The sequence below is a fragment of the Zootoca vivipara genome, chromosome 1 (genome assembly GCF_965207765.1).
Source record: "Zootoca vivipara chromosome 1, rZooViv2.hap1.1, whole genome shotgun sequence".
In the NCBI taxonomy this organism is placed as follows: Eukaryota; Metazoa; Chordata; class Lepidosauria; order Squamata; family Lacertidae; genus Zootoca; species Zootoca vivipara.
Window position 1 is genome coordinate 87,629,271 of NC_142582.1, and position 23,368 is coordinate 87,652,638.

The 23,368-nt window shown below is 42.5% G+C and overlaps 2 protein-coding genes across 3 annotated transcripts in view; one reads left to right on the forward strand and one right to left on the reverse strand.

Moving 5' to 3' along the window:
• Positions 1-44: 44 nt before the first annotated feature.
• LOC118084346 (retinol dehydrogenase 12) lies at positions 45-21,468 on the reverse strand. Of its 2 annotated transcripts, none has more exons than XM_035113780.3 (8): positions 21,259-21,468; positions 13,298-13,352; positions 10,269-10,387; positions 8,721-8,876; positions 4,698-4,802; positions 3,975-4,184; positions 1,497-1,686; positions 45-298 (listed from the first exon to the last, which is right to left on the reverse strand). In XM_035113780.3, the coding sequence occupies exons 2-8, from the start codon at positions 13,309-13,311 to the stop codon at positions 196-198; spliced, it is 897 nt and encodes a 298-aa protein (XP_034969671.1). In that variant the 5' UTR covers positions 13,312-13,352; positions 21,259-21,468; the 3' UTR covers positions 45-195. The 2 variants fall into 2 exon arrangements, with proteins under 2 accessions (XP_034969671.1, XP_034969681.1); XM_035113790.3 differs by having other exon boundaries at positions 13,298-13,348; positions 21,259-21,372.
• Positions 20,712-23,368, forward strand: part of VTI1B (vesicle transport through interaction with t-SNAREs 1B) — a 14,415-nt gene continuing 11,758 nt past the window's right edge. The window contains exons 1-2 of the mRNA XM_060273989.2: positions 20,712-21,022; positions 22,365-22,423. Of these exons, the coding sequence (XP_060129972.1) occupies positions 20,905-21,022; positions 22,365-22,423 (177 nt within the window). The 5' untranslated portion in view covers positions 20,712-20,904. The remainder of the gene's footprint in view (positions 21,023-22,364; positions 22,424-23,368) is intronic.

The window sequence follows — 23,368 nt, forward strand, 5'->3', positions numbered from 1 at the left end:
GACAAACCAATTAGGGCAGATTCACCAAAGAGTAGAACTCAGTATTGATTAGAACATATTTTATTAATATACAGTCTAAATGTATAAAGTGCCTGCTGGACACTGAAATCTACACATGAGAAGATAAGGATAGTTTTTTCTTTCTGGTCGCCTTCACATTCTGTCTATGAATGTCAGCCACAGATCCACCCCAGTTCACTCCCACTGGATGCCCATCAGCTCACAGCTGACCTGCCAGAGCTTTTTTGCAGTCTTTTTGTTACAAGCCTGAGGAGCAACCCAGGCTGGTTTACAGTCACTGTAGAAAGAAAAAAATAAATATTCATTAGGCACTTTGTTAATAATTCTAAAAGCCATTCAAAACCATCAAAGAATCAGAATTTTGAATAAACATTGAGCGTATTTCCCAAATCAATATGATAGCAAATTGGGTTTATGGACAACAGAGGGCTAAGGTTACCCCATGCAGCCCAATCCTATACGCGTTTACTGAGAAGTAAGTCTCAGATAATTTAATAGGGTTGACAAGGAAGACGAGGAATAGCCAAACCTATTAACTGAGTGATCAAAGCAGAGCAAATTCAAACTCCTGAACAAAGGGGATGTTTTTATTGTTTTTGTATGGGGACTGTCCACTGCACTTTGCCTAATTTTTGCAGTCATTGGTGGCTGAGACAGTTGCCACAAAACATGGTGGCCAGCCCACTGACAGCAAAGCTGCTTGTCATTTCTCAAGTTACAAAAAATAATAATGAATTATTGTTGTTGTTTATTAAATTTATATACTGACATTCATCTGAAGAGCTCAGGGCAGTTCACAATATAAAGAAGCTGTCCTGCCCACCACTGAAAATGTAACGGGCAAATTTTTGTATATGCCCCCCCCCAATTGACTCTATGTATGAAAAGGGCTTTTGTTCTGTCTGGATGTTCCTGATAATAGCTTTGTTATTTCTGTATAGCTTTTTCAGGTATAGTTTAATAGTTCGAAGGTGGGACGCAGGTGGCGCTGTGGTCTAAACCACTGAGCCTAGGGCTTGCTGATAGGAAGGTCGAATCTCCCGTTGCTCGGTCCCTGCTCCTGCCAACCTAGCAGTTCAAAAGCACATCAAAGTGCAAGTAGATTTTTCCACATGACCTGGAAAAACTGCGGACAAACATCGGCTCCCTCAGCCAGTAAAGCGAGATGAGCGCCTTGTTCGCGACTGGACTTAACTGTCAGGGGTCATTTACCTTTACCTTTAATAATTCGAAGGAGCAATTGATCTGTGTCTGCTGTACCAGAGGCAAAGACTTCTCACAACCTATGTCCACACTGTTATTGTTAAGTTAGAGCTGTTATATATGATCTCTTTTTTTAATGTGCAATGTTCCATTTTAATATTGCCTTCTGGGTCTGATGCAGGCACCTCTGAGGATTACCACAGAAAACTTTATCCAGATGTACTGAATCCAGATGTCTGTATTCCAACTGCAAATCACAATCCCAGACCCACCTGAAATATACCCCACTCACTGACTCCAGTTCCTCTGCCACTGCACAGTACACACTGGTCTGGGCTCCTTCTTGTGGTGTCTTAAACATGAATCCAAACATCACTTTAAAAAATCCTGATGTATATGAGTAACGCCCCAATTCAGTACTAACAACACCAGGATGTAAGGCATTGACAGTAACTCCAGTGCCTGGAAAAACATAAAGCAGAAACATAAACCGAAATATATTAATCCAAAGGTTCAAAAGGAAATGAGTACTGTAATATTGTTCCCATGTACCCTGTGAGGCAGCTAGTATTTGACCACCCTTTTCACTATAATACACACCATAGAATTGCAATGCACACAACCTTGTGCAGCACTCAATTAGTATTGAGGGTTTAACAAAGCCATTAAAAAAACGTGCCCACACACACACAATTTAAGAACAAAACATAAAACAGCAAAATATTAACATCAATTAAATTGAAATCTGTTATAGCATACTAAACAAATGGTTTACATTTGGGGGGGGGGAATGAACAGGATGTTAATCTGTCTTGATGGTTGGGAATCTCCCTCTCTCCCTGCAGTCTTGAAGTGTAATGCCCAGCACAGTTTGGGAACTAGCAACACTTATCAGAGCTTGCCATAGGGAGCAAATAAGCACTTTGGAACTAGTTTGAGTTTGAACTGAGAGGAGGGACAGCTGTGAGATGGCTTGGCTGAAACATCCTTGGGGACAAAGAAACACTTGAGACTGTGGAAAGTGGATTCATAAATCACTGAAAACCCTTAATTTAGATCAGTGTTTTTCAACCACTGTTCCACGGCACACTAGTGTGCCGCGAGATGCTGCCTGGTGTGCCGTGGGAGAATTACTTTATATATAGTCAATATAGGCACAGAGTTAATTTTTTTAACATTTTCTAATGGTGGTGATTTTTTTCATGAAACAAGTGTGCCTTTGCCCCAAAAAGGTTGAAAAACACTGATTTAGATAACATTAGAAGCCACTTGCAATGGCATGGGTAAGATACAATAGTAGGACAATTTAGACATCCAACGCCTACAAAATGCACGTCAGGTTAGCCCAATGGCCCCTTTCAATGTGCAATATTTAAAATTCCTCATTGGGGGCAGTGAGAAACATAGAAGTGATGTGGTGATGGCTAACCTTTTCCCAACCCACGGCTCCAAATCATACTTTTAATAGCTTTCCCCCCAAGGAATTTTAAACGCAGAGTCATTTCATTCTGATGCTTTCATTAAATTTCATCCTAGCTATGGTTACGAGATTGGGGGAGGCTGGGAGCCAGTGAGGCGGGCTCTTTGAATTCAAAGACCAGACAGCCACTGTAGTGCTCTGCTTCACTTCAAAGGAATGAGGTAGGCTGAAATTAGCTGCATCTAGATGCCAAAGAAGCAAAAGGACAACAAAGGAGCTGAGAGCTGGAAAGTTGCTTGCGAGTGAGATGGAAGTGGGGAGATGCTGCAACGCTGGAAGAGAGACATGTTTAGCTCTGTGCTGGACTTTGGGGCTCCTGGCAAGTAAGTGAGGAAGCAAGATCTATGGTATGCTAATGCTATGAGCCCCTCCATCATATGATGAGATTGTATGTATGTATAAATAAAACCATATATTTTAAAGACACCACAATCTCCACTGACCTCATTCCAAGAAAGCTGAACATTGGGTAAGTGCTGGTACCTCTCTCTCGCCACTTGGAGATTGGGGTGTCTCTCATGCATGCAATCTTTCAGTAATCTGTGACTTCCCCCTTCCTCTCACATCCAGGCTTTGGCTATGGGCAACCCTATTATATATGTACACTAGTGTTATTCAGCCCGTTCAGTAAACGGGCGCTAGAACATGTGAGAGGAGCGGTGGGGCCGCGGCCTTCCCTCCCTCTCTGCGCTCGGCTGCTGCGTCTGGGAGGAGAAGGGGAGGCAGCCTTCTGAAGCCCGCTTCCTCCCGAGTAGACCTGCCTTCCCTCCCTCTCTGCACTCGGCTGCTGCGTCTGGGAGGAGAAGGGGAGGCAGCCTTCTGAAGCCCGCTTCCTCCTGAGTAGACCTGCCTTCCCTCCCTTTCTGCGCTCGGCTGCTGCGTCTGGGAGGAGAAGGGGAGGCAGCCTTCTGAAGCCCGCTTCCTCCTGAGTAGACCTGTCTTACCTCCCTGTGTGTGTGTGTGCGTGCGAGAGAGAGAAAGAAAAAGAAAGAGAGAGAGAAGTGCATGGGTCTATCTCGCAGCCTCCTCCTCGCACTGCTGCTTAGAAGCGAGTGGTTGGCGGCCGCAGGTAGGTAAACGGTAGGCAGAGGGGTTGGGGGGAGAGCGCGCGCGCGTGCGTTCCAAGTCTCTGGTCCAATCCCTGTGTTCCTGGGGCACATGCGCAGTAACCCAGGGACACACGGGAAAACTGGGACGCAGAGACACTTGCATATTATTATATAGGATACGAGTGGTTGTGCAGCATTAGCATTTCATTCTTAAAGCTCACCTTGCAATTTACGAGCCAGCTCCCTGGTAAACAGAACATTAGCCAGTTTGCTTTGACAGTATGCCAGGAACCCATTGTAGTACTTCTCTCCTTGCAGGTTCTCAAAGTTTATCCACCAAAAAGCATGGAGGAGCGAAGCCACATTCACTATCCGAGCTGGGGCTGACTCTTTCAAACGGTCCAGCAGCAGGAATGTTAAGAGAAAATGCCCTAAAGGGAGAGGAGATTTACGATTATTTACTAGAGCTTATGGACACACATATGTATAACGTAAAACTAACCTTTAGAATGAAAATAGTACAATAATGTAAACACATTATGAATTTTTTAAAAATCAAACAAAATGAGATTAATTTTACTATAAATCAACTAGAAATAGATAACCAAAGAACTGGCTGGTTAGTTCAAATGAATATATGAAATACAACCCAGATGGGCACTATAAATAATGTCCAGGGTGTTGGACAGGGAACTGTGACTTGGGGCCTGTCCATACTGGAGTTTACAGTGTGTCTATAACTTTTTGCGTTCAACTTTAATTTGTGCTGTCCTCACGCCGTTACCCTCAACAACACCTATCTCTATGCTTTTTCTCTATAAAATCGGGTTTACAAAAACAGGAATAATCTGTGAAATTTGGGGGAAAGAGCAGGGAAGAAAAGCAAAGGCAAAGAGAAGTCAGGTAATATATCCATTTATCACATCCATGTCTCATGATCTTACCAAGGTGATTGACTCCAATATGCATCTCAAAACCATCAGCAGTCTTGGAATAGGGGACCATCATCACCCCTGCATTGTTAATGAGGATATGGAGCTTCTTCTCCTCTACAGAAAATAATAGCCAAGATTTGGGTATTAAGCAGAAAATAGCAAAGATAAGAAGATTGTGTGTTTGTTATTTTCAGACCAGCTGTATTCTCTCATAGCCTACAACAGTGGTTCCCAACAGGTGGTCCGGGGACCCCCAGGGGTCCGCGAGCTATGCCAGAGGGGTCCTCAAGATGCTATTAGAATAAAAAATATATTAAATATATTTCGTATGATAACAGATTTTTTGTTTTGGCCGCTTCCTGCATGAGCAGAGTCTAGCGCAAAACTAGAATTAGATAGAGGCAGTAGTTCTGCTGTATGCCGTTAGGTGGTTCTTTACAAACACTACTGTTTTGCAAAGAGGCAGCGCGCGCATTCTACTAACGCTCACTTCCCCAAGATGCTTTGCGCGCGTCGGCTTCATTTGTGCGCTACTGCGCAGGTACCCTGTCTTCTCCATTCCCCTCCCTCCTCCCTGGCGCGCGCTGCCTCTTTGCAAAACAGTAGTGTTTGTAAACAAAGCGTTCTTTTTCGCGGAAGCTACAGTTCGCGTAGTTAAAAATGGACCATTGGTTAAAATGTGGTTCATCTCATTAAGAACTGAAAATTAAAACAAACTGTATACTGATGGAGTACTCTGTTGTAACTGTAAAAAACGTATAAATATAAAATATAAAAAGACTCTTAATTTGGCTCTCACTTTTTAATTTTAGGATTAGGAATTAATGGGGGTCCTTGTCACAATAGCGGCTCGATGAGGGGTCCTCGAGAAAATTTTGTTGGGAACCCCTGGCCTACAAAACCAAGAGATGTTTTAAGGAGCAAGGCTCTTATTAAACTGTCATCATAACTAGCATTTGGTTACATGGCCATCTATCTGTCATGGATGCTTTATTTGACATTCCTGCTTTCCAGGGGGTTGGACTAGATGACCTCCAGGATCCCTTTGAGCTCTACAATTCTATGATTTAAGGTTATTGTGAATATATATGTTGGGAACAAGGAAGTACAGTATAGTAAATTGATTAAAATAATTACGGTAGCAAATACTAAGTGAGGAAATATTGACTGTGTTACTCAGTCTACAGTTTAACCAACGGGACTGACAGGTGGAGGAAATTTAAACTTCTATCAGACAGAGGGCTGTTGGTTCTTGCCAAGATCTCCTACTAGTTTAGGTAAATAGTGAGATACCACCATCTGTTGGACCACGTGACAGGATAAATAAATAAATGGAAGCACTAGTGGGAAAGAAATGGATTAATATGAACTGCCTATTACCTCATAGTAATTTCCAGTGAATATTATATGTATCCTTATTGCTCAAGTATGCAATTATCTGAGTGTATACATATCCATTTTGAATGGGTTTTGGCAATTGTAATAGTCCACTTTCCTGGACTATTATTTATTTGAAAATTATCTCTAAACCTTTATTGTTAGCTAAATATAATATACCCTGTGTCCATTCTGAGTGACACATGTTTTGGATAGAGCACTACTATCATTAGCAGGGTTTATTATATCTAAGGAGCTGAATAGTCATTCCTAGACACACATATATTATTACCCTTTCAGGCAAAATGTAGCATACATGCTTAAACATGTTTACTCAAAAGCACGCCATCCTTTTAATCAGCCCAAGAGTGCAATGAGACAGTTTATAAGAACAGCTATTATGGGTCATACCTAAGGCCCACCATGTTTCTGACAGTTAACATTGCCAGGTGTTTTATATAAGACATCTCAAAATTCAAATGGAAGCTGTGGAATGATCCATCTTCTGTTTCAAAATGCCGGAAAGGTTCAAGGGAAAGCTTCCAAGCAAAAGCTTAGCTCCTCTTAAATGCAAGAACAGTGTCTTGGAAGGTTTAAAGCAGAGATCGCCAACCAGGCACAAGGCCTCCTTTGGTGCCCGCAGGCAGCTTCTATTAAAAAAATTAAGTCTCAGACTCTAGCCCTCTTAGAAAGAAAGTTATGAAGCAAAATGTGCAGACTTCCTTCTAAGTGATTTCTGTGAAATCAAATCAGCTTAACTGCTCCCACCTGTCAGTGTTTTTAGGCCAATTAGTTAAGTCAATGTGGTGCCTGTAAAGTAAGTTGTTTGGACATCAGGCAATAGAAATCGCCAAGGTCATTAAAAGTTTCTGTTTACCCCTCCCCTTTACTGTACTTTTCCTGCTTCTGTCTGTGGGGTTGATTAGAAAAGTGGCGTGGCATACCCGCCAATCCTTTAGGGTTAGCTAGAGTAATACTGGCAAGCCAATACAGTGACAGGTCAGGGGGTGAAGATATGGGTCAGCTGTGCTAGGAGAGGCTGGATGCATCTGGAGAGGTTGGGACTGAACTGGTTAGAACAGGCTGACAGGGGAAGACCAGGATGGGTCACACTTGGGTTAGGGAGAAACAATGCAAGCAGGGAGAGCCAGGGGAAAAATACTGAGAGTCACAAGATTGAGAGGAGGGGGATATTTGATGAGTGAGACATGTGACAGGTACAAGATGTGAAGGATGTGCAGTCCACCACTTCCTCTATGGCGGAAAGTTTGGGGTGTTGGCAGGAAGTGACCTGTACCTGTAAATGTTTATGCATGAGGTTTGTTCTGTGATTGGCTGGAAGTTACATCGTGAGTTAATGTTTACCTGTCAAAGCTGCTGCTAATAAATACAGACCCCCGAGCTCTGCCTGGGGTTGGTCTTTGTGGAACTCAGCCTTGTCTTAATCTCGTTATTGGATCTAACCATTACTACATCTGTCTTATTTGCTAGTAGTTCTGGAATCTCCATAGGTTGCACTTCTTTTTTCCTAGCAACCAGGCTGCGTCTTTTCTGTAGTGGGCTCATCCAAGATTAAAGGTAAAGGTAAAGGGGCCCCTGACCATTAGGTCCAGTCATGGACGACTCTGGGGTTGCGCCACTCATCTCGCTCTATAGGCTGAGGGAGCCAGCATTTGTCCGTAGACAGCTTCCGGGTCATGTGGCCAGCATGACTAAGCCACTTCTGGTGAACCAGAGCAGCACACGGAAATGCCGTTTACCTTCCCATTGTAGCGGTACCCATTTATCTACTTGCACTTTGACGTGCTTTCGAACTGCTAGGTGGGCAGGAGCTGGGACTGAGCAACAGGAGCTCACCCCGTTGCGGGGATTTGAACCACCGACCTTCTGATCGGCAGGCCCTAGGCTCAGACCACAGCGCCATCCGCGTCCCCTCAGCGCCACCCGTGTCCCAAGATTAGGTACTTGCTAAAAGTTATTTTCTGTAAAAACTACACAATAAATGCAGGTTGGTGTTAAATAATTCCCTCCCCAAATGGCAAATACAAAATGTGAAATTTGCAAAAAGGCTCAGGCATGTCTCCTGCTGTGCAGAAACTAATGTCCAAGCACTTATTAAGAATTCACTGCATTGTTAATTTCCAGTATAATGGGATATATGTCTGCTTCAGATGTCTCTGTGTTCAATGGGGGTTATTCCCAGGTAAATGGCTACAGGATGTCAGCCTTCGTTTTGTTTAGAAATGGAGAAAACAGGAATCTTTTGGCTTTAACAGCTGTATCACTACAATCAGGACCAGCAGGACATAGATGACTTCCTGTGCTAAGCATGAGGATGTCCAAGGTTGGGGTAAGGGTGGAAAATCAGCAATGACTGTTCTCTCTTTTCTTTTGTGTTAAGCCATAGCCCCCCATTACAGCAATTTTGTGACTAGAGCAGTCAGCACTCTCTCATAATTCAAAATGTGCCCCCTGATCTAAAATGGTTTTTGATCCCTGGTTTAAAGAACACATAGGGAAGCCAGACAAATACCTCTCTATTTTAAACAAAACCTATGAAACTCTTCACTCCACATAGATATCTCTAGGACCAGGACCACCTAGTAATTAAACTATGTAGTGACTACATAGGTGCTAACTTTTAGTCAGTCATACCTTTTAGGAAATCTTCTGCAAATGCCCGTATAGATTTGCTATCACACAGGTCCAGTTTTTTCACAATAACTTGCTGATTCCCTGTTTTGGTTATAATTTCATGGGCTGCTGCTTCCCCTTTTGCTACATCTCTGCAGGCAAGGATGACACGACCACCTTCAAAAGGGAAATTCATAGAAAAGAGGAATAAGGCAAACAAGCTGTTTCTAAACTTGGTCCTGTCTTTCTAGTCTAATTTCTTTTAGTGGAACAAAATATAAAATAAAATGAATATGTAAATTTAAATTGCCGGCAGATGTTATAAGCAGCAATAAATTGTGAATCATTGTGGGAGGGGAGTAATACTCAGCTTTTCTAAGCTCAGCTCAAGCATTTGAAGTAGTCGCCCTGGTCTAATTAACCATTTCTATGTTCAAGAAAAATACTCTTCAATGTATTTCTAAAAAAGGAAATTACATTTTGGTTAAAGTTATTTTAGGGGACAGAATTAAATAATACATACATTCATAGTAATAAATACACCTCTCTTACCCCAAATGCAATGGCTGTGTTCAGATATAACGCTAAACCATGGTTAATTAAATATATAGAGACTGCAGTTCCAATGGGACACAGTCAAATGTTCATTCCACCAATGAGGGCACATTCAGAAGGGCTGGACTACAGCTCTCATCATTGCTGACCACTGGCCATGTTGATGAGTAGTGGAAGTCCAGCAACATCTGGAAGGCCACTGGCTTCTCATCCCTGTGGTAAAGAATTACATGTGGATTACATTGTTTGCCTTTTTAAAACAACAACTGTGTACTCCTAGACATGTCTTCTCAGCAGTAATGACCATTTGCTTCAATTGGACTTACTTCCAGGTAAGTTATAAGGCTGCAGCCCAAGGAAAGTGGCATGACAGAGGTTTCTAAAATTATTTATGGTATAGAAAAAGTGAATACAGAGAAGAGTGGCTAAGAACTACAGTAGATTGTATGCCAAGTATGCTTTTAGAGCCAAAGAGAAAATAAAGTGCAGCTGCTATTGCAGAGCCCTTGTGGAGTGTTAATAATAATAATAATAATAATAATAATAATAATAATAATAATAATAATAAATGCCTCCTCTCCTTCAGGGGGCTTATGTAATTCAGTGAATTTCCTTTAAAAAATGAAAATCAATCCTAGGAACCAGAAACCCTCTGTTTAAGTAAAGAGTTAAGGCACTTATAAATTTGCTTGTTCACTTAAAAATGGTTAAGGCAGCCTTTATTCATTGAAATCCTGATGGTGGCATACTCTGCAACATCCCTCTGATGAAAATCGGGGTGCTTTCGTGGGAGCCAGCGTCTTTTGGTCCAGCGCTCTGGTGTGGGAGAGCCGATTTGCAGGAGAGCATGAAACAAAAAAAAAAGGAGTGTGTCTTTTGGTCTGGCGCAAACCAGCTGGCTCACAACAGAGTACCGGACCCAAAAACAGGATCGCTTCTGTAATTCAGATGTCCCGCTCAATTCGGTATGGTTGAATGGCATGTGGTGGATGATGAATGGGACAGACAACTTGCCTCTTCGTGCGAGTTCCTCGGCAGTTTCCTTCCCTATACCAGTGTTCGCCCCTGTGACCACGGCCACCTTTCCATCCAGCCGAGCTGTTGATGTGCATACTCCTCCTGCAAACCACTTCCTAAAACAAGATAGTACAACCGTAAATGTTACTTTGGTATGTATAGAGGTTTTCTCTTGGTCTGCTCCTCTGGGTAGCTCAGATGCTAGAGCATGGATTTGAACCCCACATTGGGCAAAAGATTTCTGCATTGCAGGGGCCCTCCCGACTCTACAATTCTATGATTCTATCCTTTGACCTGCTCCTCTGGCTCATTCATTCCCACAGCACTTTCCAAACCACAAAAAGTCTCTTTAAAAGGGGGAGTGCCATAATTGGGGCATGACCATGGAGAAATTTAGGCAATTTCTACCCTGCTCTTTAGCCCTTAAAGTGGTTTTCACAATATAAGAACAATGAGATTAAAAATAAATGCTTCACTTGATTACTGAAAACACAGGGGGAATTAAAAAAAACTCATCCACCTTGAGAGAGGGGAATTGAACCTCTTTTAGGAGGAAATTCTGCAATCTGGGTGCTGCAACCAAGAAGGACTGCTCTTGTGTCTCTGCCAAGCATGTTTCTGAATGTAGTGGAACACAGAGCAGGGCCTCAGATGCATTGCCTGGGCAAGTTCACTCTGAATTGTGTCCAGAAATTAACTGGAAGCCAGCACAAATGAAAAAAGTTATATACCAGGAACCACTGGATTTGTTGTGCTTGGGCAACATAGTTCTTTAATGCACTTTATTAATTTTTTAAATCTAAAGTTCCAGAGTGCACTTGACTCCTTTCCCACAAAATAATCTGGGGGCACCCTCAGACTCTATGCCAAAGAACAGAGACTTTCCTTTCTAAGACATCCAGCAAGCCTTTTTGACTGAAGAGCATGGTAAAAATCCCTTTAAATGAAAGGAAATGTAACACTGATTAAGCAAAAATCTGAAGAAAGAATATTGCTACTGGTTTGGGGGGTGAGTCTGGATGATATCTGTGGGCCCCTTGCAGGCCTGTGATTTTTCGTCTGTGAGGTTATATACTCTGCAAGAGGAAACCTGGTGGACCAGTCAAACTTGGTTCCTTGGTTTATACAAGTTGTTTCGGTCTGTTTTTAATATTGTGCAATAATTGCATTTGGAATGTCGTAAGCCACCCCCACCCCAGGACCTTAGGGTGTAGGGCGGATAATAAGTAGGGATGACAACAATAATCAATCAGTATCAGAATGGCTTTGACACCTTAAAACGTTAGCTAAGAAATAGATGTGTTGCCATAATGACCGCCGTAGATGCTTCAAAGAGCAGGTAGGTATTTCCATATCCTCCTCACCAGGCTGGATGCCATGCTATACTAGGAAGGAAAACAAATAGGCCATTCCATCCTATGCTCAGGTTGTATATATGCATAAAGAAAACAGTATATCCTACAGGTCAATAGCTATTAACCTTCTGTTACGTACCACCCCAATCTCTCCGCACTGAGAGACTCCAGAGGTTCCTGTGCTTCCCAGGGATTTGCTTCCTTGGAGTGAAGGCCAATGAAGACTGTTGGTGCTGTTAGGATATGTGGTTTTATTGACATATATATACAACTAGAGCATAGGATGGAGGCGCTCACAGGATTAGCAACCCCATAGATCTTGCTATGGTTTCTAAGGAAGCCCCAAAGTCTAGCACAGAGCAGGTCATGTCTCTGTTTTCCAGCTTCCAGCTCCCTCACACAACTCTGGCTATTGTTCTTCTACTTACCAGCCAGGCGAGGGGAAAGGCCCACCCACTGGTTTCTGTGGCACAGAGCAACTTCTTTGGCTATGCTAAATCGTACCACCTAACTAGCCAGTGAAAGCTATTCCCTTGAAAAAGCAACTGGAGTGGTTTGGCAACCTTCGCCTTCTGCATTCCCTCACAGATACAGGCAGTAACCAGTGCTAAGTTATTTCACACCCTAGGTTCACTACTTGCACGCCCACAAACAAAACTGCCAATTTCAATTTTCAAAAGCAGGTGTCTTGTGGGAAAAAATAAGATTATCAGAAATTTATAAGATATTACAAAAACACATGTATAATAAAAACTGCCCCTCAAAGGTGAGTACTGTGTCCCTCTGAAGTCGGTGCCCTAGGCAGCTGCTTAATGACCAGCCCTGGATAAAGGATTGCAGGTTGGAAGAAAGGGACTGCCCCTCACCCCAATTCATAACATTTCTTCCTAGAAAGCCAAACCCTGGGTAAGCGCCAGACTCCCTGGAATGTATTTGCTGCTCAAAAATTGTGGTGTGTGCGACAATACAGACAAAAGAGATACGCAGCAGATAATACATAACAGGGAGCCAGGTAAAAATTCAGTAGCACAATTACAGAAATAATAGAAACAATATCCATTAAGTTCAGTAAGGCTTTCTCTCACAATTGCAGCCTAAGGTCACATCTGCACCATACATTTAAAGCGCATGGCTTCACCCAAAGGATCCTAGCAACTTTTGTTAGTTTAGCCTTCAGAATGTCACTAGGGAGGGGCTGATACAAATCTCCCCAAGTCCTAGGGCCCACTTGAGCATATTAATGAGAGAGAGGGGAAAGGGAGAGGGGGGGGCACACAATGCATGCAATAATTGTAGATATTTATTTTAGTGTGCCAAGGAGATATTAATCATAACCTCAATGAAAATTAAATAATAATAGTATTATTTTTTTACTTATCCCTCACCCACTCGGAGCAGCTTCCAGCCATAATAAAAGTGCAGCAAAAAGTCAAATATTAAATTAGATTAGAAATTATCTACGCATAGTACAGTCCTAACCAAATCTACTCAGAAGTAAGTCCTACACCCAGGTAAGTGGGGTTAGGACTGCAACCTGCTTGGTTTTGCCCACTTCTTGTATTTCAGTATTGCATACAAAAATGCATGTGGCCGATGCAAAAGGTTGCTTGCGGTTCTGAGAACAAGTTAATAAAGCTTACAGGATAGCTAGTGAAATAAAGGAACCCAAACCTGAGAGATGGCATTGTAGAAAGCTTCTCCTCTGCAAATGAAATTTCGCAACTGACTGAGAGAAATAAAACAGTGAGAGGTGTGGGAGGAGTGCCACATGATTAGAAATAACGAATTACAGGAATTGAAAGTTATGACACCACCTGTTGACAAATGCTAATAGCTGGGAGAAACCAAGAGAGTGACAGGCTGCTTACTGATCCTGATTTATCTGTAGGGAAGTTGTAGAATGTTGCATCAAGCAATTTTTATCCCACACTTTCCAGTGCATTTCCCCAACACTATACTTATTGCAAAAAATCCAGTCTTTGGGGGAAAGTGGATTTTTTTACACAAGATATCCAAATCTAATTTTATTGCACAACCTGAAGTTGCCAGTACATAACTGAATCCCAGCCCAAAACAACAACAGCCTTAAATCGTTTCATATATTTGCAGAGGTAAAGACAATGGGGCAGGTAGGTCACTTTAGACCCTAGTATTTTGGGGTGGAGGTGGGGGGGGAGGATATTTATATTTATTTTATTTCACAAAACTTCTAAATAAAGTGTACTACAGTATATGGATTTGATCCATAGCCTCTACTTGTTAATGTACTTCTGTCTCACTATCAGAGTAAAGCAATTGGGTTTAGGAAACAAACAGCAACTAGAGGGTGATTTTTAGCAGGAAATTGGCCTGGTCCTGTTTTCTGAACCAGATGGGCATTGCAAATTGGAGCCCCACGTTTCTGCTTTCCTTTAAAAACAAAAGGGCCCATCTTAAACACACTTTTTAAAGAGTATGAATAGCGTAACTTGAAGGCTTCTCTTCCTCTCTGTGCAGCCTGACAATGCAATCGGCTGCTGGAGGAGAAACAGTGTTTAGTCCACCCCACAGCAGCCTGCTGGGTTTCTGGATTGTACAGGTAATATACAATGTATGTATTTTCACTGAAATGTAACCATTCCACACAGAAATAGTTGTTGACTATATGTCTTGTTTTATCTCATCAGCTTTTTATATATAGGGGCAATGATTGCAAGCCTCCAGTCCTTGGGGACTCTACTATGGGTGTCAATGCAGGTGAAGAGTGAAGCTAGAATGGGGGGCCCAGACATCCAAATAGTTTTTAATGGCCTCTGGTAGGATTAGGTCTTCCTCATGGGCCTTCCCCAGTCTTAGCTGAGCTACCACGTTCTTAATCTCTGTCACCCACATAGGCAGATTTCCTATAATTTGGCTAGATCTTCCATTTCCAGCAGAGCTGTCCGAGTAAAGTTCCTGAAAGTGTGCCTCCCAGGTCCCTGGGGGGATGTGACAGTCCACCATGGTTGGGCCATTGCCTTGTGGGCTAGATGCGATATGCCAGAATGTGGCTGAATCATTGGAGTTAACTGCCTGAATGTCGTGTGCAGGTGTTCTTAAATGGCTTCCTTTTTCTTACGTGCCAGCAGATGTTTATAGTGTCTCTTCTGCTGGAGGAGGTCCATAGCAGCTGTTGGTTTGGCCTTTGGAATACCCACACCAATGTAGTGCTGTTAAGCACCAGGGCTGGCCTGAGACACTTTCGGCACCAGAAGCGAGCCACAAAATGCCCCACACATACCAGGAAAGAATGGGTGAGTGAAGATCTACATCAGCAACAAGGGGAAAAATAAAGATCCTACATTGGAATCCACTGTCCCTGTGGATCCTGCCCCTGAAGCAGTTGCCTCACCTTGCCTCATAGCTGGCAGGCCCTGATTAGCACACAGACTTTATTATGATTATCCTTAGCACGTCAAAATCAGTCATAAGATCGCTCACACCCTTCTAATGTAAACTCTTCTCAAAAAGACTCTTTTTATTGTTGTTTTATTTATTTTTATGGAGAAAATAAAATATGAAACAACAGAAAACACCTCAGTCTTGGATTCACCAAGGTAAGTGTCACACCATTTCCATTATGAGATACCACACTAGCCACAGCTTGCAGACTCTTTTGAGATCACCCACAAAATGATTCCAATCTAATCTCAGGTGTCAGTGTAAATCCCATTGTATTGCTTAAGTAAACTGTACTCCGCCCGCTTAAGCCTTGTTGTGGAATATACTTGACCATCACTCCTCCTCCACTTCTACTTACCCTGCACTTCAATATTACTATTTCCAGAATGGCTAGCAAATCATTTGAAATAGATTAAAATAATAAAATCACCAAGAAGTATAATTGGCAAAGTAGTAAAAGCATACCAGCATATCTGCTGAATAAAGCCAATTCAAAACAGCTTTTAGAAGTCTGGGAAAATTGGAGATTCAGCAAAGCTTTTTTTGAACGGGAAGTTTGACAGCTGTCAAAGAAATTGGTAAAGATTTAAACTTTGTTGCAACAGAAACTATTAGTGGAGTAATGTATGGATTATCTAATTTTTTTCTCAGCCAAGTTGGATACGTTGTGAATCCTAGAAGATTGAGACTCCATTGTTCTTTGTCCTCCTATCTTTGTTCTGCCCTTGAATGAGAAGGAATGTCAACATCCGGAACAGATGTTTTCCAGAGGACAGTACTGAAACTGCTGGGAGAACTTGCAGAGGGGCAACGACAATTCAGTTTACAGCTAAACAACATTTTGGACCAGGAACGGGAAAAAGAACTAAAAGGAAATATTGAGAATGAGAAAGAAAATTAAAAACTTGTTCCTGAGGACAATGGGCAAGAAAATAAACAAGAGGAAGTGAAAGTAGCCCAACAAAAAGAGAAGAATGAGCAAGAGTCAATTTGGAACTTGGATTTGATTGGTTTTGAAATGGGACATTGGGGAAAAAATGGGAAAATGAGAAGGGGCAAAGGAAAGAGTTAAGGGAAAGGATGGGGCAGAAGGAGGGGAGGACAAAAATAAGGGTTGTAAAATGGGAGAGAATGGGGGTGGGATGAAAAAAGGTATTGCAATTGTTTAACAGGACAGGAATATTAGGCTTTGAAATCTTGGTTGTATTATGGAATTGCTGTATTGAATGGGGGGGATTCTAGGTAAGAGGAAGAGGCAGAGTTAAAATATTAATTTAGAAGTAATATGTGAATAGAGTTGTAATATTTTTTATGAAATTTTCTTGGAGGGAAGATTAGGCTGGGGGGGACTTGGACTTTGATAAATTTGTTAAGAGAAAATAGAGGTACTGTATGAGGTTTGGAAAATAGGTTAGATTAGCTATTAGAAAATTGTTTATTTAGATAGATAGTTGGGTAGTTTGCTGTCTCTATCTCTCCTTTTGTTCCAGGGCCTCTTGGTGGCAGGGAGAGGTTCGGGGGGGGGGGAAGGGGGGAGGCAGTGAAAAACCAAACTATAAAATGGACCATTTTTGACTGCCCGTCACCCATGGGTCCTACTCGTGGCAGGAGGCGGCCTGTGGAGGAGGGGGGTAGAAGAAGATGGATTTTAAGTTAACCAGAATAAGAGGTAAAATTTAAGGATAGTGAATAGCTGCATGAATATATGTTTTAAAGAATAAGGGTTGAAATTGGTAGAGTGAAACTGCTATGAATAAATATGAAAAGAGATGAAAATCAGGAGGGAGGGATACGAGGAAGTCACTAAAATAATGTTAAAGTAAATGAGGGGTTGAGAGTGTATAGATATGTTTTTTTGTTTTTGTTTTTGTATATGTGTGTGTTTTGTAATGTTGGTATTTGGTTGTGTCTTTTTAAAAATCAATAAAAATTATTTTTTTTAAAAAAAAAAGAAGTCTGGGAAAATTAAAAGGGCTTCACCTTGCATCAAAAAAGACATGAGAATAGGTGCCAGGTGAGCCTGACTGGGAAGAGTATACATAGGGTCATTTAGTCTACCGTAATCCTCTGCAATGCAAGAATCTTAACTAAAGCATCCATGACAGATGGCCATCCAATATCTGTGTAAAAGCCTCCAGTGAAAGAGAGCCCACAACCTCCTGAGGGAAACCGTTCTACTGTCAAACAGCTCTTACTGTCAGAAATTTCTTCCCGATGTTTAGTCGGAATCTCCTTTCTTGCAACCTGAATAGCAGGGGGAAATAAGCTTGCTCCATCTTCCACATGCTCCATTCTAGAGGTGAATGGGGCACTGTAACTGAAAAGGCTTCTCGGTGGCCAATGATTTGTCTCACCTCCAGATATGGGGGCACTTCCCATTCCCAGCATAGGGTTTGAGTTGCATACTCCTCCTGCAACCCACTTCCTAGAACACAACAGCACCTTCAGAAAAATCACACATTGCCGGGCAAGCAAGACATATTCCTCTGAAAGAGCCCTTTAAACTCAAGATGAGCCCTGCCCGCACAGGAACTGCTCAGATTGCCACCTGTTCATAAGTTGAACAGAAATGTCATATTTTCATCCACTGACTAAAAGGAGAACACCCATTAGGAAGTCAAAGTAGGGTGTTTGAACCAACTTGAAAGCAATTCTATTGCCCATTTCAAGTATGTCATGTGCTTGAGAAGCCAAGTACGCTTCCAAAAGAAATAACTTGCAAGAGCTGAACTGCTCTGTAGAGATATAAATCAAAATGTCAGTCTTTGTCATAAGGTCTCTGAAAACTGACACAGCAATGAAAGCTAATAAGGAGCTATAATGACCAGCAGGTAGTAATGGCCCATCTTGTAACCCCATACTTATTTGGAATTATGTGACTAGATACCCATAATTAACTTTTGCTCTTCTCCCCTCCTAGAGCCAAGCTCTGTGCTCCTGGACATCTCTTCCTTGGCTCCTGGTCTCACTGGCTTTAAATAGGCTAGAGAGGCCACACATGCTCCTTTTTCTGGGCTCAGGGCAATTCCATGAAATATATTTGGGAGCCTGGCACTGCACCATTGTCGTGGTGATGGCACCACACTGTCTGGTCCACTTGGCTCAATCATGTTAGCTGAAGTTGCATAGCAATTGGCACCTCTGCTATTATGACAGCAAGCTCTTTGGGGCTCATCTGAACTGCTATGGAGTACTTCTGTACATGTATGGATACATATACATATATGTATACGTGGGTGGTGCAGTGGTCTAAACCACTGAGCCTCTTGGGCTTGCCGATCGGAAGGTCGGCACTTCGAATCCCTGCAACAGGGTGAGCTCCTGTTGCTCTGTCCCAGCTCTTGCCAACCTAGCAGTTCGAATGCACACCTGTACCAGTAGATAAACAGGTACCGCTGTGGCGGGAAGGTAAACGGTGTTTCTCTGCTCTCTGGCTTCCATCATGGTGTTGCGTTGCGCCAGAAGCGGTTTAGTCATGCTGGCCACATGACCCGGAAAGTTGTCTACGGACAAACGCTGGCTCCCTCGGCCTGAAAGCGAGATGAGCACTGCAACCCCATAGTTGCCTTTGACTGGACTTAACCTTTACCTTTTTTTACTTTACTGTTGTATCAGCACCCCAGTGTACTCCACAAGCATCTTGAGTATTAGTTATAAAGTGCCACCATTGTACTTTCAGAAATAAAGTGCTTTACAACCAAATATACCTTATTATAATAGTGTCCTAAATTCATACTGCCCCCTTTTCTCTTGCTGAGAACTTTAATACATAACACTTATGCTGCTGCCAGTCAGCACAATACCAAGCAAGATGAGCAGAGAGGGAGTAATCCTAACTCAGGGCCCCCTGGCTCCAGGGATGATGAGCAGCAGAGCCAGATAACAGCCGGGGGGGGGGGTTCAGCCCCACTAGCCTCCCTCGAGTAAGTAAAGCTAAACTTTTTGTGAAAGTGCAGTATGTAATGGATGTTTTAGTGCTGCTAACACTCTACTAAATTGCCCCTGTAGCCTTTACTAGGAAGAAGGGGATATTTGCGAATAAAAGAGATTGTTAAGAACAAAAAGAGAATACACTGCCTTCTGCAAGGCAGCCAATATATGTTTCAATTGGTTTCAATAGGTGATGGCTATGGGATCTTCTTGTATGCTTTCCTCTGTATATTGCCATTTCCTGTTTCTATACTATTGTTTGGTGCTATGCTCCCTTTGTATTTCAGTTAGAGATGGACCGTCATCAGATGAATTAAGCATCTCGTTCCATGTCTGGAACTGTTTCAAACTCTACTCTTATTTGGGATCTGTAATGTCGCTCTCATCTTGTGGCATAGGAGCCAACTCCTAGGGGCCATGGGGGCTTTGGCCCCCACAATACAATATTTGAAGGGGCCTGGCCCCCACAAAGCTGATGGGCATTCCCATTCAAATGGTGTGTGTGTGCTGTGTCATGTGACTTTGTGGGGCGGAGCTTACCTGGGCCCCCACAATATTTTATTCACGTTGGCAGCCCTGTCTTGTAAAATGTTTGAGTGATTGGTGCTGATTTGGAGAAGCTCCCTTAAATCAGGAAGCAGTTGTAAAGACTAGGGAAAGCGTAGAAATGCTCGGCATAACAGTGTTTTTGACTTAATTTGGATAAGGAGTTGAACTGATTTGTAGAGCAAGATTTTGACAACTAAAGAAGGCCCCTTTAGACCAGGATTTTTTCTGTGGGTATACTCAACAACAAGCCATTGATGTCCCAAGAGTGCATTAGTGGTGGATTAACTAGACCATCCACACATTCTGCTAGGTTAGTTGTTCTGTAATATTTCTCCAGTGTTACCACATTATCGCTTTCTAGAGGGGCTGCAGCTCAGCAAAAGCAGGACAACAAACTAACTAACCTCCAAAAACATTTGTGATATAAAAAGTTATGGGACGTGTACTGATTGGAAAGGAAACTTCTGCAGGTGCAGACAGTGTTGAAAGCTGTTACGAGCACAAATCAGCATGAATACAGAATAAAAAGTACAAGCAAATGTTATCTAGGAGACCACTGTAAGCAGATGAAAACAGTAGCAGGATTCTAATAACACTTGTAATTTAGCAAATAATAAAGAGATATATAAAATATGGATTATGAAATAATATGCAGTTGAAAAGGTTGACAATTGGACCCATGGAGAGGAGGGTGGGAACTCTGGAGATTCAGAGAAATATCTAAATATGGATATGTATTTTGTATTGATATAATTCTACACTTGTAAAATCAAATAAAAATTATTTTGGGGGGGGCGGGTGGTAACAAGCAAATGAGCCTAACTGCCAACAGTGTGAAGACTGCTGCTTTAATGCTCTCTCCTCTGAACAGGAGGACACAAAAAAGTTATAAAAAGTTGCCATAGATTATTTAAAAATATATATTATTATTTAAAGCAGTGTTTTTCAACCACTGTATGTTGCCTGGTGTGCCGTGGGAGAATTACTTTATATATAGTCAATATAGGCACAGGGTTAAATGTTTTAACATTTTCTAATGGTGGTGTGCCTCCTGATTTTTTTCATGAAACAAGTGTGCCTTTGCCCAAAAAAGGTTGAAAAACACTGATTTAAAGGTATCTTTCTATCTCCATGGAATTGATTTCCCCTCCAGAGGCTGGGCGGCGCTGTGCAAACGACGCTTCCTGGCGGCGACGCGGCTTTAGGCCCCCGGATGGCGGAGCGGGGCTCGTTTCGGGGACAGGGAAGGCCCCCGTCCGCCTCTCCTCCTCCCGGAAGCGCCTGCGAGGAGGTGGCGGGGACACCGACCAGGCCGCGGTGACCCGGGGCGGCCTCAGATTCGTGAAGGCGCCGCTTTGCTCCCGCTCCCTCTTTGCGCCATGGCGGAGCGCGGCGCCGGCTCTTCGGAGCACTTGGAGCGGCTGCACGAGATATTCCGCGGCTTGCATGGGGAGCTGCGAGGAGCCCCCGAGAGGCTGCGCGGGAGCTCGGCCGTTGGTACGTAGCAGCTGGGCCCGAGCGAGCCGGGAGGTGGGGAAACGGGACGAGCCGTGCGCGGGCCCTTCCGCCACTGCTCCCGGCAAGCCCGGATCCTGCAGCGCTGCCGTCCTGCTAGGCGTCGGTTGCTGCAAGAGGGGTTGCCGTTGATTATTATTATTATTATTTATACCCCGAGTTTATTTTTGCTGAACCCGCCTCTCAGCAGCATCCTGACCGAGACGCAGAAACCCTACCGCTTCTCTTCGCAAGGAGACTGAAGTGACCCGGGGAAAACTTCCTCGCTGATTTCTGTCAAAGGAGGAGGACCTGTAATAATAATTCATCATCATCATAATAATAGGTGACCCCGCCCTCGCTTCGAAGCGATTCTAGGCGTGAGGCGTGGTTGGAATGCGGAAGGAAGGCGAAGTTCAGCGTGGAATTTAATGCAGTTTAAAAAAGAAACCTGGTGCTCAGAACGACCCAGAGAGATCACAACCCCAGAAGGTTGCCTCCTATCGGTCGATCCTAGACATTTCACAGTGGAGTTCAAATGGTTTATGCTTATAAACGTCACATGGTTTATGCTTATAAACGTCACATTTTGCTCTAGCATAGTACCGTAGTAGTAGTAGTAGTAATTTTATTATTTTTACCCCGCCCATCTGACTGGGTTTCCCCAGCCACTCTGGGCGGCTCCCAAACAGAATGGAATAAAAAGTCAAACATCCTAAACAGGGCTGCCTTCAGATGTCATCTAAAAGTCAGATAGTTGTTAATTCCCAATGAACTGATGTTTTACAGTGGTTTTGTACAGGGTTTTTGGAATGCCTGACTATATGCATTTCGTTACTGTAATTAAATCCAAAATATGGATGTGTAATCCTTTTTAAAAGGAGGCAGAAATATTGTGTGGACAAGGCCTATGCATTACAAATGTGGCCTCTATATCCTGTTGTATTACAGCTCTCACCAGCTTCAGTCAGCATTGCCAGTTGTTGGGGATTTGGTAATTGTAATCCGTCATCTGAAGGACACCTTGTTGGCTGCCCCTGAATCTCCCATGCTACCTTGTTTGATAGAGTGAGATCTAGTCACCAAACTGATAGGGTCCATGGCTTGGTTGAGGACTAGGAGGATTACATATCTTTTGGTAGTTATTTCTAAAGTGTTTTTACATGATCAGTTAATACAGTTTGACTATGAAAATAATTTTCACTGAAACAATAAGATAGTTAAAGGCCGTCACAAAAGAATGTATATACCGGTACTCTTACGTGGATTTGCACTGAGAATTCCTTTTGGCACTGCTGATTGTTTTGCTATTTTTTTTCTTCATGTTTTCTGTTATGTCTTCTAGAAGAGAAGAAGAAGTTGATTCGAGAATTTGATGAAAAACAAAAAGAAGCAAATGAAACGGTAAGGATATGAGTTGTAATTGAAGGAAGAGAGCTTTTAGAACAGCTATGGCCATTCCAGGACGGGGAAAGCCTTGTCACGGTAGCTAGTGCAGAATGCTGCAGCATGATTGCTGACAGGAGTGAGGCCTTGCCAGCATATAACACCTGTGCTCAGAGATCTACAAGGGATGCCGATTTGCTACTGGGCCACGTTCAGGGTGTTACTATTGGTAAATAAAGCCCTTAACTTGGGACCAATTTACCTACGAGATCTCCTTACCCCACATATGCCCACTCAATCACCTCTTCAATCAGTAGAACTGGCACTACTACAGGTGCCACATAATACTTATTCTGCATTTGTAAGAACTCTCTTGTTTAGTGTGGCAGTGCCTGCGATTGGAACCCCAGCCTATTGAGATCAAGCAGGTGCATTCACTGCTGAAAGCATTCTTGTTTAGACAAGCCTACCCAGATGATTTAAAAGTTGAGGTAATTTTAATGTTTAGATTTTTTTACAATCAAGTGCTGTATAAATGTTATGAAATTAATAAAAAAAAGAGGTAAGGTTGCATGCTCAAAAATCGTTAACTGACTCATCTAAGCATAACAGTGAGTGCTGTAACAGATAACTATTAGATAATTCTTTTAAAATTGTACCAAACAAAAACTTTCAGTATCTTTTCAGATTCTGCTATATTTTTAGAACTTTTTGTGTGCCATTCATTTTCTGATTATTGCTTTTATGTTTTTTCAATAATATTTTTCAATTGATAAGAGAAACTATTTACTTTTAGTTCTGTTTTTGTCTTTGGAATTTTTATATTTTTAGGAGGGCAAAAATAAAGAAGCTTGCTGAATATTCTGTACACCATGATTTAAACACAGAGAATTATATAGCCTATTAAGAAATTTGGGTGGGGATAATGTTTTTTACAAAATATAACACAGAGTCCTGGCTTAT

Excerpts from the sequence above, each read along its gene's own strand:
- LOC118084346 (XM_035113780.3), bottom strand. Across the intron at positions 4,185-4,697 it reads TATTGGAGTCAATCACCTTG|GGCATTTTCTCTTAACATTC; the intron begins GTAAGATCATGA and ends CTCTCCCTTTAG. Across the intron at positions 299-1,496 it reads GTGAGTGGGGTATATTTCAG|TGACTGTAAACCAGCCTGGG; the intron begins GTGGGTCTGGGA and ends TTCTTTCTACAG.